This window comes from Carcharhinus amblyrhynchos, chromosome 8 (genome assembly GCF_965287045.1).
Source record: "Carcharhinus amblyrhynchos chromosome 8, sCarAmb.v2.hapA, whole genome shotgun sequence".
Lineage (NCBI taxonomy): Eukaryota > Metazoa > Chordata > Chondrichthyes > Carcharhiniformes > Carcharhinidae > Carcharhinus > Carcharhinus amblyrhynchos.
In genome coordinates this window covers 75553694-75570837 of record NC_137331.1, presented here as the reverse complement: position 1 = coordinate 75570837, position 17144 = coordinate 75553694, and the positions used below count along the sequence as shown (strand labels likewise).

The 17144-nt window shown below is 43.8% G+C and overlaps 1 protein-coding gene across 1 annotated transcript in view; it reads left to right on the top strand.

The window, feature by feature from the left end:
- Positions 1–6914: 6914 nt before the first annotated feature.
- kcnk9 (potassium channel, subfamily K, member 9) overlaps positions 6915–17144 on the top strand; it is a 45032-nt gene continuing 34802 nt past the window's right edge. Inside the window, exon 1 of the mRNA XM_080194947.1 lies at positions 6915–7238. Coding sequence (XP_080051073.1) covers positions 6956–7238 — 283 coding nt within the window. The 5' untranslated portion in view covers positions 6915–6955. The remainder of the gene's footprint in view (positions 7239–17144) is intronic.

The following is a 17144-nucleotide window of genomic DNA, read 5'->3' as shown; positions in this document are numbered from 1 at the left end:
CTTCTACACGGAAGTGGTTATGGGTTTGAAAGGCACTGTCTAAAGATTTTTGGTGAATTGCTGCAGTGCATCTTGCAGATAGTCCACACTGCTGCCACTGAGCGTTGGTAGTGGAGGGATTGAATGTTTGTAGATGGGGTGCCAATCAAGTGGGTTGCTTTGTCCTGGATGGTGAAAAGCTTCTTGAGTGTTGTTGGAGCTGCACTCATCCAGACAAGCGGGGGATATTCCATCACACTTCTGACTTGTGTCTTGTAGATGGTAGAAAAGATCTGGGGAGTCAGGAGGTGAGTTACTTACCGCAGTATTCCTAGCCTCTGGCCCCAAAACAGCTTTGGGGAGTGTATCAAGAAAGATTTTGCACGAAGTGTGAGCTGACAACAGGGGCAGATACATTTAAAGAACTGTATATCACAAATGTTAGATTATATATTCAGCTCAATAATTTTGATCAAACTTTTCAACAGGTTATTTGATAATAAACAGAAGAGAATTTGGGGAGAGGGTCTGTGAGGTTCTTCAACAGTTTGGCCTAAGAAGTGAAGAGGTATATTAGGTTTTAGTGGGCTTTAAAGTGGGAAAATCTTCACGTCCGGATTAGTTGTATCCCAGGCTGCTGTGGGAGGCAAGGGAAGAAATTACAAGGGCTCGACCATTTTTTTTTAATTCCACTCTGGCCACAGGGGAGGTGCCAGTGAATTGGAGGAGAGCTAATGAGGTTTTAGTTTTAAAGAAGAGTCTCAATCGGTGGTAGGGATACTATTGGAGAAAGTTTTGAAGGATAGAATTAATCTCCACTTGGAGAGGTAAGGTTAGATCATAGATAGTATGGCTTTGTCAGAAGGAGGTCATGTCTAACAAATTTGATGGAATTTTTTGAGGCGATGACCAGGGTACAGATGAGAACAGTGCAGTTGAGGTAGTTTATATTGATTGTAGCAAAGCCTTTGACAATTCCCACATGGGAGACTGATAACAAGTGTAAAAGCACATGAGATCCAGGGTAATTCGGCAAGTTGGATCCAAAACTGGCTTAGTGGTAGGTGACAGTTGATGGTGGTAGAAGCCTGTTTATGTGACTGGGGCGAATGTCCAGTGGCGTTCCCAGGGATCAGTGCTAGATCCCTTATTATTTATGATATATACATGAACAATATAGATAAGAATGTGAGAAGGATGATAAGTAAGCTTGTGAATGACACAAAGATTGGTGGGGTGGTAATAGTGAGGAAGAAAGTCTTAGGTTGCAGGATGGATTGGTCTGATGGGCAGATCAGTAGAAGATGGGATTTAACTCTGAAAATTACGAGGTAATGCACTTTATATGGAGTAACAAGGCAAGGGAATACTCAATGAATGGTAGGACACTCAGAAATTCAGAGGAATAAAGGGATCTTGAGGTGCCTGTCCACAGATCCTGAGGGTGCCTGAAGGTGGCTGGACAGGTTAAAAGGGTAGTTAAGATCACATGGGACACTTGCTTTCATCAGTCATGGCGTAGATTAAGAGAGCAGGGAGATTATATGGAGCTGTACAAAACTTTGGTTGAGCCATGTTCCCCTTAAGTTGAAGGGGACTTCAACTTAATAAGGAGGGGGCATAATTTTAAGGTGAGGGACAGGAGATTTAAACGGGATCTGAGGAAACACATTTTCACCCAGAAGGCGGTGGCGTCTGGAATAAATTGCCTGAGAAGGTAGTAGAGGCGGCAAATGTCAAAAACGTCGATGATCACTTGGAATGTCATAACTTTCAAGGCAATGGGCCAAATGCTGGAATGTGAAATTAGTGTAGATTTAGAGTAGATGCAGACTCGGTGGGCCGAAGGGCCTCTTCTATACTGTATGACACTATGACACAATGACTATATGAGCAGTCAGTAACATTGGAAAATCCGTAATACCTCTCTCTGCCGCTTCCACGTTGTCTGAGAGCTGTCAAATCTTGGCTCATGCCGTGTTCGTACTTTGTGGCAAGGCATGGAGGGTGACCCTAAGACATGCCTCAGCCGGTACGGACAGTGAACCCGCACTGAAATGTCTGTAGCTCAATGCCTGTTATCACTGATCTGGTTATAAAATCGCAGACGAGGTAGAGGAAGAGATTGATTGTACTCGAGTGCCAGTTGTCCCAGAACGCCGCATACCCAGGTCAAAGTTGATTTGTGAGGAAAAATGTCATCTAGCCAACTGCGCTAACGAACCAACGCATCTTAATCCATAACCTAGAAGGCATCAAATAAAGTATTGGCGCACTAGTTTCATTCGCATTTCTCGCCCCACAGAATATCTGTAACTAAAATATGTATGCTTATAAATAATACGCTTAATATGCAAAATGCAGGGTCTAGAAAACCCAATTTTGAAAACTGATCCTCGGAGAGGGAACTAGTGGTCAGTCCATTTAATCTTTAACTTTAACAGGGTGAAAGAGCATTCTTCAGATCAGGTAACTCTTGCCTTAAAAATCATAATCCAGTCTGCGATATTTCTGAGGACATCTAGGGCAGCAGTTGCTTGAGTACATGTATCAATTGAAACAGTCTCCTTGCAGCCAAGGTTGAGCTGGGTATAAGGCGATCAGGGGCAATTGGTATTCGGGTACATGTCCCACCTCAACTAATATCTCCCCTTACCCCGTCTGGGGTATTTATAAGGGGAGTCATGATGATAGGTACATAAATCTCCTCAACTAATCTATTCTGTCACCGAATCTGGACATGTTTAAGGGGAGCTGCGTTTGTCGGACAAATGTACCTTCCTTAACTAACCTCTTTCCCAACCAATTCTGAGAAAATGTAAGCTGGCACCTGATATTTGGGGTAAAAGGAGACGCATCAGAAGAACCATAGATAAATGCAATAATTCCAACCCCTGCTGTGAATTTACAGATTACCGTCACCGCACTAATCAATTTATTGCTTCAAACGCTAGAATCTGCACCATGGTAATCCAATAAGGTATATAATCAGAGTATGTACTGTGAAATGATATGCAGCGCTGCAGAAAGTTAAAATACAGTTCATTCTTTACGAAAGAAAATAACTTGTCAGTCATGATTTTTTTTACAAAGATCCAGGATTGTTTGTCCTGAACACTCTCTCGCCGTGTTTACTCTCTTTAGTCAACCTCTTAATGTTCTTAAGTGATGTCGTGATGTGCTCCCCTTCACTTTCGAGATGATTTATTTGGAGACGCCTTCCCTAAAATCACAAAGTGCTGGAGGTATGCTTTCTCGCTGACTCAGTAACGTATTCAACTTCATGATAACACCCAGAATAAAACACTTTATAAAAGTGAGTGAGACTAAGTGACGTCCTTAAGCCTCATTTATTTCTTGCACCTCTTTTACACTTACCCATAACCACACACATCCAAAATAACTTCTTGTGTTCAATTGTCCTCATCGTATACCTCCAACAGTGTAAACCCCGCAAAGATTATTCCTAGTCAATGTGCTTTTTGCATTGCGGCGTTACAAGCTGAACCCAAGTTGCAGGCTTTCTCATTCGCATTTATGGACTGTTTCACAGCAACTGTCCAGTGACGCGTAAATTTCACATCCGTTGTATTGTAGATTGCAATATCCTGAGGTCAAGCCCTTCATAGAAAGTATAATAATAACAACGATGCTAACTGCAAGCTGTTCCCTCTACTCGGGTCAATATAAGAAAAAAAGTGCTTGTCTCTAAAAGTACAAACAGCGGCCCTCCCACTCCACTGTGTGCTTCTCACAATAATATTGAGCATTGTAATTTCAACACCTTCTTCCAACTTAAATGTTACTGGAATAAAAAAGGGGCATGTTTTTCAAATTCTGCCTGTTATTAGGATTTTGATGAAATTGATCAAATGATTGCAAAACTATCCGAGGAATACGAGATTTTTCTCATCGAGGTATAATATTTTTGCAGCCTTGGCCAAAATAAAAGCAGCTTAACCTCACCGTTCTCTGGGGTATTGGCCAGCCGAGTCTTAAAAAGTCAGAGATTAAACAGTGTCAGCGAGCATTGTTTAGTGAACACATACAAAGCGGGGGCTTAAAGCTTCACCCGTGAGAACGGCAGGAAAATGTATTTAATCCTCCGGCATCAACTGTTCCTGCACACAGTCCAAGGACAATATTTTAGCTTGAAGCAATATGGTTATATTTACAGTAATCTTGGTCACACTTGTTAACGTTCCATATCTATTTTCTGAGAACTCTGCTTAAAAGATGTGCAGGGCGATATGGGAATAACAGTAACGATCCTGTTGATGCGCGGTAGGGTCCTGTGAGATGCGGAGCAATTTACTTTCCAGCTTGAATGGGCTGTTGCGCCGAACTCAGGAGAATGGTGCATTTGACACTGGATGATTCCTTACAACACAAGTTGCACTTCTAATACAACAGCACGTAGCCCTGTGGTTTGAATAGATGGTCATGTAATGACTTTTAAGGAAAAAAATGCATATTCTGGTCGGTGGAGAAGGTAATATGTTAACCTATAGTGCGCCTCCTCAACTAATTAGCCTGAAGAAGCTGTTTAAGGCTGGCTGGCTGAAGTTTCAGCGGCTAACAGCATTTTGTGTAACCGCCGACTCAGCAGAGAGAAGTCTGACTCGGCCACACCATCTCACGTCCCTCTTCCTGTATCTTTTGATTTTCCGTGTAACTCACCCATGATGTCAATTTCTTCTGCTGCTGGTGACGCACAGAAGGAAAACCCCGCCCTGGAGTGTGCCTTACGCTGCATTTCAGGACCACGGACAGTGCAGGAACAACAAAGACACAACGTGGCTTCTTCGCCATGAGGCTGTTGTTTATTATTAGAATAAGTTGCTTTATCACAACTATGACTCCAGATAACCAACGCCATTTTGGGACAACAATTTCATTTTGCATGAATCATAACTCGTTTAATGCACCATCAAACACACAAAAAATCCCTATTTACAACAGATGCTTTTCTCCAAGTTCCCATTGTCTAATCCTAACAGGTGAGATTACTTGGCCAAATAATGTCACGCTTGAATCGAGATAACATGCATTTAACATCCATTATGTAACAGGATCTTGAGGGGATTTACTAACCACAAAGGAAAATATCAAACTTTTAAAATATTTTGTAGTTTTAGATTAAGTTGACTACACAATCCCTTTCCGGTGCGGATGGAACAAGAGACTTTGGACAAGGAATTGAATGTAGCAATGGGTTTGGGCTGGTAGTACACTGAAGCTAGATTGTGAGTACGGCACAGTGGTCAGCACTGCTGACTCACAGCACCATGAGCCCAGGTTCAATTCGGCTGGGGTCACTATCTGTAGAGAGTTTGCACATTGTCCCCGTTTCTGTGCGGGTTTCCTCCCACGATCCAGCGGTGTGCGGGTAACCTTAGTGTCAGGGGGATCGATAGGGGCCTGGGTGGGATTGTGGTCGGTGCAGACTCGATGGGCCGAATGACCTTCCACTACACTGTAGGGATTCTATGACTCGATGTGGGATATCTTCGGGATCATTCCCTAGAATTTTTCAACTACTCCAGGACGTGTTACTTGCTGGATTCTTTTCTATACTTTCACAGCGCTAACTTCACCAGGTTATTCGGGCATGTGAGCCAAATCTGGGTTGCAGCAATTCCCTGTAGTTATACTCCATTTAATGAGGTAAACATTTGTATAGCGCCGCTCTGGGGCTCCGTTTCACTGCTGTACCCATCCGTGTTTGCCTTTCTTTCAGTCGAAATGACATGTCAGGGAATAAAAAGCACATAGTTGGAAAAATTATGCGGTAGATTTGTGCAGCTACGGAGAATTACCATGTACTTGCATTCAAAGCGCTTTAATAACGCAGGGATAAGGATGTCCGTTTGTACCTGGTAATCAGGACCAGTGGTCATTGTCACAAACTATCTGTTCTGGTTGGCCACACATTAATAAAGAAAAATATATTTTAGGACAAGTATAGCCCCAAACAATCAAAGTAGAAGTGATACAACACAGAGCATAGATCAAAACACACACAACATAAAATGCAAAACAAACAAACATCTATTATTATCGTCATAAATGTCAAGCTACCCTAGGTACCTAATCTAGGTAGCCCCTGCGGGAATCTATGTGAAATCAGGAATGGGTGGTGGGAGAAGGGAAGATTATAGAAGTTTATGCACAGAACAATTTGATATCTTTGAAAGAAAGTTCCCGCTGATGACCTTCCCCTTGGTTTGTCCCCGCCCTCTCTCCTTCAGACTCACCCGACATAATTCTGCCCCCCCCTCCCTTTAACAGGTTGTTTCATTCCCGCCTTTCATAGTACAAATATGGAGATGACATCAGCTTGCTGGCTGGGTGCGCCTCTTTCTTATAAAAACCATCTGGAGATACCTGCCCCGTAAATTAATAAATAAACAGAAACACCCAGATATGAGATGGCTGGGATCCCACTGGGTGCAGTTAGAAAGGGCAGAGAGGACCCGGGGGAGGCAAAGCTCACCAGCAATCACACTCAACCCAACTTGGTGGCTATCCCACCCAGATCTCTCCGGAATCCGCCAAACCTACTCAGTCCAACCCCGTCAGCATCTCTCCGCTGTCAGCAGCGGGCTTTGACGCAGATTACACAGATTTTGGGCACCCGATCGCACCCTCTGTGAACGGATCGCTCAGCGAAAAGCATTATTCCCCCCACCCAGAGCGTGCTGTTTTCATGGCCCTGCGCACTGGGACCACTTGGTTTGGTCAGGTCTTGCGCAGAGTTAGGTTGCAGGGATCCTGGTCCCGGCGATCCAGCAGCTTGCTTTGCCTGTCCGCCTCCGACAAAGCCATCGACGAGGACCAGTACGTCTCGGATAACTTGAGCAGCCGCTGCCGGGATCCTGGCTGCTGCACCCGGGCTTTCTCTGTGGACCTCGGCCGTTTGGAGAATAGGAGGGAGAGCGGACATGAGCCGCTCACAAGCCGCTTTTTGGAGGCCATGAAGCGGCAGAACGTGCGAACTCTATCCTTGATCATCTGCACGTTCACGTACCTGCTGGTGGGAGCTGCTGTTTTCGATGCCCTCGAGTCCGAGTTTGAAATGGAACAGGGTGGAAAGCTCAAGGAGCAGCAGATCGGGCTCAAGGGCAAGTATAACATCAGCGATGAAGACTACAAGCAACTGGAGGTGATCATCATGCAAGCGGAGCCCCATAGAGCTGGAGTTCAGTGGAAATTCGCCGGCTCTTTTTATTTTGCTATTACAGTGATCACAACTATAGGTAAGGTTCTGCTTTGTGATTCCACTTTGAGCACACACACACACACACACACACACACAGCTGTTTCGGTGCTGACCTTAGTGCTGAAAGAACAGCGACGAAGCCAGAAACGTTTGCTGGGCTAGACACTTTTCACATTAGCGAGATAAGTCTGAAAGCGGGAAATGAGGCTTTTGTTTACTTCATGTTTGGCAGATACACAAATCTGGCAATGGAACCGATTTATAAACGCGATCATTCTTCTAAGTCTGAACTCCAAGTCTAGTTTAAACCCTTTCTCTGGGCAACAGTGCACCAAATACGGTTACAAAGGGAACTCATTGTGCGTTTTGTGTAGATAGATTGCTGCCCGTGAGTACAGTTCCACGGGCTGAAACTGCTGGACAGACTCACTACTTCAGTTGTATAGCCAGACACCCTGGCTCTCATCATGACTTGCAACTTCTCGGCTACTGTACGTGGTCTGTTTGAAATAGGATCAAGTCGATTTGTTTTATCATTGTAATGTTTAAACCTATTGGGAACACGGGCACCGTCGTGGTTTTGAAAGAAAATGAACAGGGATGGTTTCCTTGTAATGTCCAGGAAATCCTGACCACATCGCAACTGAACTCGCGTCTGTTTCAGTCTTTTCACTGAACTTATGTCCTGTTGCATGCGAAGTACTTAAACACCTGGCAGAACGTAAAGCCACAGCGGTCATGCTGCCTACCGAATAGGATTTACAAGAGTATGTGGAAAGTGGAAAGGGGAGGCGATGGCAGTGAGCGGTGTGGAGGTTGGGGGCGGTGGGGGTGGGGGGGGGGGGGTTGGCTGCGGATATGGGAGACTTACGGAGAAAGTGGGCAGCTTTTCTAAAGCTTGTTCCACTCAGGGTGGGATGTGTTGCTTCGTAAAGTCCGAAATAACCAGAAGTGAATTTGAAACGCTTTCAAGAAAGCCGCAATGTGGACAAATTACAATAAAACTGCTTCCCATGTGTATGTGCAGTGCAGCAAGCGCGAAATATGACGTGCTGTGTAAGAGCAGGGAGATATAAAGATATGGGATTCAATGAGGTGCGTAACATAGTTTTCACTGAAGATGCATGTGGCAGTTTGGAGGTCGGAGCTGAAGATTTAATCTCTATTCGTCGTTGACAGGACTGTAAGATAATAAAGATATTAAATATTTAAAGGTTTTTTATTAGACAGAGACGCTTTCAGATATTAAAAGGGTATAGTCATTATGGAAGGCGTTTTTTAATAACAGGCGCTACAAGGTGGGAAACCAACCTCCCACTGCACCAAAGACAGATGAGTGTTTGAAACAAAGCACTGCAGTAAGTGATACCCAGCACCTGGGATACACCAGCTATCCCCTCCCCCTTCTGAAATTGCATTAATAACCAATAATAATGCCACTTAGCTGAAATGCGCAAGACTGGATGTAGGGGCGGGTGGGGGGTGGTGTTTGGGAAGAGGAGTTGGGAGTTGGGTGGGTGGGTCGTGGCCGTGAATGACGATGTGGGGAGGTGAATCATTACCATATCATCCATACTCCCACACTAAGCATGAAGGGGAACGTCACTTCTGTGGAGTCGTCACGGGATTGCAATAAAAAGATGTGCCTCCCACATCATGGTTTCCTCGTGTTGCATGGATTTAACCTGACAACACCACTATAGGATCTGAATACAGCCCACCCCAGGCATATTGCCATATCTCTAACTTTCAAACCATTACATTATAAGCGCCTTGCTCAATTGAAGGAACTTTTTAAATGCAAGTTGTTGTTTTACACATTTAGTTTTCTTGGGCAGAGTCAAACGGTGGAAACCCAGCTGCCAGTGGAATGAAAAGTCTTCTTGTAATTCACGCTTAAGTCTTATGTACCGCCTTCGGCTCTGACAGCCACTCCTCTTTGCTCATCCCTAAGTTAAGAATTGACATTTCCACCGCCTTCTAGTCACTTCATCCAGCGCACTTTTCCTGATTAATTGCTTTAAATGTTTCCACCAACGCTGCTTATTTAATTACCGACAACAAGCGCTGGCTTGGAGATGCATTTAAGTTCGAATCACAACATAGTGTCAGATCTCGGCGGGGGTACCCACGCACATTCAGGTGCAGATCGTTTGGCTCCTGTTACCTTGAATACCTTGTGGATCCAGGTGTAAGATCATTGGGCCTGAGGAGTACATCCGCCATGCCAAAGCGATGCACTTATAATGTATACATTATTTCCGCCTTTTTGTGTCAGGAAGAAGATGCATATAAATTGAACCTATTCTGTACATATAAATAGATTGCGAGAAGATGAGTGTTTCAGTGATTCTGTAATACATCATAGTTCAACATATGGGAATGATTCAGTTGTTGAGGTTAGAAATTATCTTGTGCTTTAAAACTCACAGTTTTCAACAAACATATTTAGCTATTCGAATTAGGTTAGGATATAAATAAACTGCCATCACCTAGATTGTATTCTGGTGCATGCTCTTATGTGTTTGCGAACGCAAGCGGTCCAGTAGTGGATTACAAGACAGTCTTTTAGTGTCAAGGTTAATGATACAGGGATTGTTACGCGCCCAAAGGAGAACATGTCGCATGTGGAATATCACATCCAACCCCTACAATCTCCCTGCCCCCATGACCACCGACCACCAACCCTCACCCCAGCCCTATAGTGAGTCTGCTCCTTGAAAAATGGTATCAATTGAAACTTGACTAAACTTCAGGAAACTTTGTTTCATTTCGATGTTGACAAAAATTTGCTCCTCATTAATCTCACAACTGACAAGCAATTTTTAAAATTGTTTCACAGGACGTGGCCGCCCCTGACCAGTGTTCACTGCCCATCCTTAATTGCCCTTGAGAAGGCGGTGGTGAGCCGCCTTCACGAAATGGTGCAGTCCATTGGTGCAGGTACGCCCACAGTGCTGTCGGTAAGGAAGCTCCTGGATTTTGACCCAGAGACAGTGAAGGAAGTGTGGTATAGAACATAGAACATAGAACATAGAACAGCACAGCACAGTACAGGCTCTTCAGCCCGAGATGTTGTGCTGAACTATGTTCGAACCCAAGATCAAGCTTTCCCACTCCCTATCATTCTGGTGTTCCATGTGCCTATCCAATAACCGCTTGAAAGTTCCTAAAATATCTCACTCCACAATCGCAGCATGCAGTGCGTTCTACACCCTAACCACTTTCTGAGTAAAGAATCTACGTCGGACATCCCCCCTATAGCTCCCATCATGAACCTTATAGCTATGCCCCCTAGCATTAACTACATCCACCCAGGGAAATAATCTCTGAATGTCCATTCTACCCAACCCCCTCATCATCTTATAAACCTCTATTAAGTCGCCTCTCATCCTCCTCTACTCTAAAGAGAAAAGCATCAGCTCCCTCAACCTTTCCTTATAATAGTTATCCCCCAAACCAGACAGCATCCTGGTAAATCTCCTCTGCACTCTCTCTAATGCTTCCACATCCTTTTTATAGTGAGGTTATCAGAACTGCACACAATATTCCAAATGTGGTCTCATCAAGGTCCTGTACAGTTGCAGCATAACCCCATGACTCTTAAACTCAAACCCTGTGTTAATAAACACTAACACACTATAGGCCTCCACGTCCCACATCAAGATGGTGTGTGGCTTGGAGGAACTTTCAGGCAGTGGTGTTCCCGTGCAACTGATGCCTTTATCCTTCCAGGTCATAAAGGCCATGGCTTTGGAAGATGCTGATGAAGGAAACTCGGTGCATTGCTGCAGTGCATCTCGTAGATGGTGCACACTGCTGCCACTGCTCATCCTTGGTGGGGAGAGTCAATTTTAAGGCGGCAAATAGGGTGCCAATCAAGCAGCTGCTTTTTCCTGGATGGTGTTGAGCTTCTTGAGTGTTGGTAATTATTTGGGGCATTGTTAAGTCAACTTTGTTCTCCAATCCAAAGCTGGTTCAACATACTTTGCATTCTCCATAACAATTGTTGAAAATTAAGATTGTCGGGGCAAGAAATACACAAAACAGGTAACAGATAAATAGATGATGATGATAGATCTGTGAAATGATGTATTACATTATTTTGTTCAGCAATGTGTGATATTGATCTAATTAAGTCAAGAAAAGGGGCAAGGCGCAGGGGTAAATGCCCTACTTTGAAGAGAGGGGTAACTTTGAAAGGAGAGACGGTGGGAATGACCACTGCAGATTTTGAAAAGGCCCAATCTTTTCGATGTTCTAACAATCAGTTGTTTCCCATTTAACACCACCTTCTACATTATTTTCAGGAGGTAAAATCGGAGGAAATAGAAGAAGTTAACAATTATACGGAGTCGCCTCCTAGTATACGCTTTTGATGCTTTAGCTGTTGACAGTTTTCTTAAAGAGATAGATAAATATCTCTTCAAGAAGGGAACATGAGGTTATAAGGGTAGACAGATGATTAAAGACAGTGGGGAATAGGATGATTCCCTTGCTTAACGTGGAAATTCCGCCTATGGCCAGCCTTGAATAATGTTGTCTGCAATGTTAGATTACTGGAGCTCAGAGTGATTATTCTGGAGGTTACAGCAGCATTTCACAAATCTCTGAATTCACATCGTCAGTGGGCAGCAATGAACAATTTGATTTGATTAAACAAACTGAGGAACAGAAGAGAACAAAAGGTTGGAATTTAGAGATAATGCCATTGAAATGAGACGCGCACTTCCACTTAGAGCCACCACTGAGTACAAAGGGGAGGGATGCACCCCTTATAGTTTTATCCCTTTAGGTCTTTTAATCCCTTTCGAGGATTATGGTCATTTTAGTACCGAAACTAGCTCCTGCTTCATCCAGGGATTGGAGAGAGGGGCAGAGTAGATTCTTGCATCTCTCAGTTTTTTTTTAAACAACGCAATTCAGAATTTGCAACAGAATCATGGACTGATAGTAGCACGAGGTGACCCTTCGGCCTGTCGAGTCCCTGCCAGCTCTTTGGTCGTCCACTCCCCCGCCCTCTCCCTGAAGCCCTGCATTAGTTTTTAATCTTCGGGTGCTTATCCAATTCAAGTCCCTTTTCAATTTCAACTTCACAAAATCGCTTCTCCAGATGTTGAAAATCCAAGAACAGACTGCAGTCACAGGTAGTGCTTTGCATTTTGTCTTATCTCTCTGTACTTTACTACTAACTGACTTTGGAAAAAATTCTGTGGCCCGACAGGTCGATTCTCATCGTTAAATTGAACTAGATCAAAATCGTTCAAATCCATTGCCTCCATTAGCTTATAGACATACCCCAATCAACTCGGATAGCAAAGAAAGTTACTTATTTGAAGATAAATTGAAGATACAGCGTGATGTGCTCAAATGATCTGGCTACCCGGATATGATTTTGAATTCCCACTGGTTTTAGGATGACAGTCACGGATGTACTGGAGTTAGTTTGGGTACTGTAAACTGGTGGAGCGACTGTCCCCAGTCACCCTCACCTGGGTTCTGAGCTTGCTGTTTATTACTTGGGAGTGATGATGAGTAGCGGGGTAAATTACGACTTAGTGTTCTGTGGGTTTTTTCCATAAACTTGGTCAGGATGGGGTTAAACAATGTCGCGCGCCACGACTCTTTTTTGCATCATGCTTTCCTGGAGTTTTGGCTGTATTGCTTTTGCTCGGTTGCTGTTTCCCTGCGGATTCGGCTCCAGAACATGGGCTAACAGCCAGAACTTTGCACTTTCACTATCTGCCTTTCCTTACTGTCCTTCACATATCTTCCCAGTTCTGTTCCAGTCTTTATTTTCGGTCATGTTGTTCTATCTTTGTAATCTTATACATCTCACCTGCTCCCTATCCACTCTCTCCCGCCCTTTCCTATTGGGTCTTGCGCTCCTCCTAAAGTTTATCGTCATTCTGTTTTACAGTCTGATTTACCCCACCCGTCGATTGTTTAGTGTTGTCACAAATTTGCTCGTTTTCATTTCTCGCAGAAATAAAAATCCAAAGTGTTTGAAAATGTATCAAAACTTATAATCGCTATTCTCCGAACAAAATTACGGAGAATGAGAGGAACGCTGAATTAAATGATCGACGCACCGCTGAAGAGTTTTAACACTGAGCAAGCTGCGGGTCCTTCTGCAAATTCGAATGAAAAGCCCATTCCTCGCCTGGTCCGATGTTCTACTTGGTTCCTTTGAACCTTCCTCAGGCTGCCCAGGTTATAGACTGTCTGTAAATCCATTTCATACCCTCATGGGATAATGCTATAGATGCACAATTGCTTCAGTCGCGAGGTTAACTTTTGGACGCCTCCTCCAAGCGTCGAATCTCAGCGGTTTCTCTTGGAGCTCGAAACTTATTGCTGTGTGGTCTGGTATCCTCCCGGGAGTCCCCCTGCTGTTCACAGTTTAAACGTTAGAAAAGGGAAGCATTTTTGCACCGTAGGTTTAACGAGCGCACCGCACAGTTCATGCAAGGACATGGCCACCTATTCGTGTGGAAGCTGTAAAAACATACACAGACGCACACAGCTGTATCACATTTCACACACTTGTACACAGCCATTTCGCAGGCCACACACACACACACTTCCATCTCACACGCATGCATACGATTGTTTCATCTCTCTCTCACCCCCATACACACTAACACGTTTCAACATTACACGCAGATTGTGCCACATTTCACACATGCACACATTCATCTCTGCCATATTATAGGCGCTCTCAGTAGACACATTCTTCACTTGCTCGCAGTAATGTTGGTGAAACTCGATGCTTATGGTAATTATTCCTTAACAACTGAAAACAGCTTCTGGAGCCTGCACACGAATAATGAAACACGTGAATCCGGAAGCTGTTGTTACCGATTCCAGGGTGTACTGTTGAAGTCACCCCAGATTGCAAAAAATAATTTAATGAACCAAAGAAAATTTGCCCGTCACAATTGACCTTTGTGGGTGGCACAGTGGCATAATGGTTGGCACTAGAGTCTCACAACACCAAGGACCTGGATTCAATTCTGGCCTTGGGTCACTGTCTGTGTGGAGTTTGCACGTTCTCCCCATGTCTGTGTGGGTTTCCTCCAGGTGCTCAGGTTTCCTCCCACTGTCCAAAGATGTGTGGGTTAGGTTGATTGGCCATGCTAAATTGCTCCTTAGTGTCAAGGGGATTAGCAGGATAAATACATGCAGTTATGGGTATATGGCCTAGATGGGATTGTTTAGGTGCAGGCTCATGGGCCAAATGGCTTCCTGCACTGCAGGGATTCTATAATTCTAAAAACCATTGAAAATGTTACATCATATTGAATGAGTTGTAATTGGGTTTTTGGGGGCATTTATAATCATTTCAGAACAACCCCAATGGCCCAAATAATCAATTTATATATTTATGTAAGGTCCACTTTTTCTATTATGATGAAAAAAGTCTCATTCTAAAATAATATTTTAAGATTGATAATATGAAGATATTTCAGCTCCTATCTATTGCCTCATTTCACTTTTTGCAAAATTTCCAAATTAAACCAATTTATTAATAATAAAACCCTCTAAGCGGCACAGTGGCCCAGTGGTTAGCACTGCTGCCTCACAGCACCAGCGACCTAGGTTTGATTCCCAGCTTGTGTCATTGTTTGTGCGGAATTTGCATGTTCACCCTGTGTCTGTGTGGGTTTCCTCCAGGTCCCTGGTTTCCTCCTATGGTCCAAAAGACGTGCTGGTTAGATGCATTGCCCATGCTAAATTCTCCCTCAATGTAACCAAACAGGCACTAAGTGTGGCAACTAGGGATTTTCACAGTAACTTTATTGAAGTGTTAATAAAGGCTTACTTATGACACTAATAAATAAACTTTAAAAAGTTTGAACAGATTTGCTGAACTGAATTTTGCATGCCCCAATGTGTATGTTTCCCTGGAAGGGGGAGGGGAAATGCACAATGTTGTGCGCGTATCCCACTATCTTCTTTTTCACTTCCGAGCTCACCCACGTAAGGTGGGCGGGCACTGAAATTGGCAGCCCAACTGCCATGTTAAAATTATCATTTCTGAGTCAATTGGGCTTGCTATTAAGCCTATTAACCTAAATGATATGCTATCCACACAATAATACTTTTGGCATGAGCAGCAGTGTGGGAGCAGGAAGCCCAAAGTTTAACCTCAAATGATTAAACAATGGAAAAAAAGGGCAAGGTTCTTCAAGGCCTGTCCTTTGGGGGGAAGGGCAGATAGTGGCGCCCCTTGGTTTGATCCCTCCTTTCCTTTCAACTCACTTCTTCTTTTGAACTCACCCTCTGACCAAAACCGCCCCCCCCACCACCACCCCACTCACCCCGCCACCCTTGACTGCCGCTGTCTGTAAACCTTCCCTGTTTGCAAACCTTCCCTAGACTTAGATCCTAGACTTATTCCAAAAATTTGAAGCACTATCTTCTCTCTTCAACTGCTCCTCTCTTCAACTGCAATCCTAAAAGCTACCACTCACACTCTCCTATAGTGCCAGGACTCATGGAGCTGCCAGTCAATTCCAATGAGAAGCAGTAGGCCCCCTTGGCCCAAATTAATGCTTTATCACTACGGCGCTGCTGTGTGAAGTGTATTTTGGCTTCATGCTGATGTATCTTCAGGGATGGGCATGCCACCACCTGCCCCCTCCCCCTCCTCAACTATCTCTCCCACCACTCCCCCACCACCTCTTCCTCCCGCCATATCATTCAGCCCACTGTCTGTGAGAATACTTTGTGGCAGGTTGCTTAACCTGCTTGATCATATCTGTGTTGCTGTGTGCCTGGTGCTAGATTCAAACTGATGTTGAAAAAGAGGAAATAAATTCCACAAAGGTGACTGAATCTTTGTAGGCAGTCTTCCTCAAGCTCTATATGAGCACTGTCATTTCACCATTAATTGTGAAATCCTGGCTGCTGATTTCTCAATAGTAGCACTTATTTGTTTTATATTGGATCAGCAAGTCTAGGTAGGTAGCTGATTATATATGTAATCCACATGAAATGTCCTCCAATCAAGTACCTTTGAGAAAGATAATGATAGACCAATTAATCAAAGATTAGGGGTTGAGAAATGAATTCCTATTATTGAACCTGCTGTTCCATTGCTTACAATGATGATATGTAATTGCTGGACTATACCAATTGCACTCAGGGATGGTACTACTAATTCTTCACTGGCATATCCCATAAATGATCTTATTTCAATGAGAACTGGACTCACCTATTTCAATTTCTGTTCCAAAAATGATAATTTTGGTGCTACAATTTTGGTTATGGTTGATACATTTGAAGTTCTTCGAGGAACATTTTCTACCATTCTTACCGTGACTTCGCTATGGTAAATTTAGCAATGTAACCAGTCATTAGTATAGGAGAGTAACTGGTGGACTGACACTGTTTGATTTCCTCCCTATCTGGAATATTGTGAACCGTTTTGGTCCCTTTATCTAAGGAAAGATAAACTGGCATTGGAGGTAGTCCGGAGAGGGTTAATTAGGTTGATTCAGGAGATAGAGACATTTTCTTATGAGGAGAGGTTAAGTTTAGAAGAATGAGAGCCAACTATATTTAGACATATACAATTCATAGGGCACTTGATAGGTTGATGCTGAAAGGCTGTTTCCCCTTACGGGAAAGTCTAAGACCAGAGGGCATAATCTCAGAGTAAAGGGTCATTCAGTTAAGATTTCTCAGGGGTAATGAGCCTGTGGAATTGAATGGCTGAACAGACTCAATGGGCCAAATAGGTTATTTCTGCTCCTGTGTCATCTGAGAGAAATCCCAGCCATAATTTCACATCGAGGTGCTGGCCCTGCATTCCAGCTACAAAATTAGGAGCAAGCCAACCTTGAGTTGATATTCTGGCTCAAAGTGAGACTTCCACTTCAATAAAATGGCCAGGTGTGATGGTCGCTGCTGATACTGCAGCTAGTCATCAAGGAAA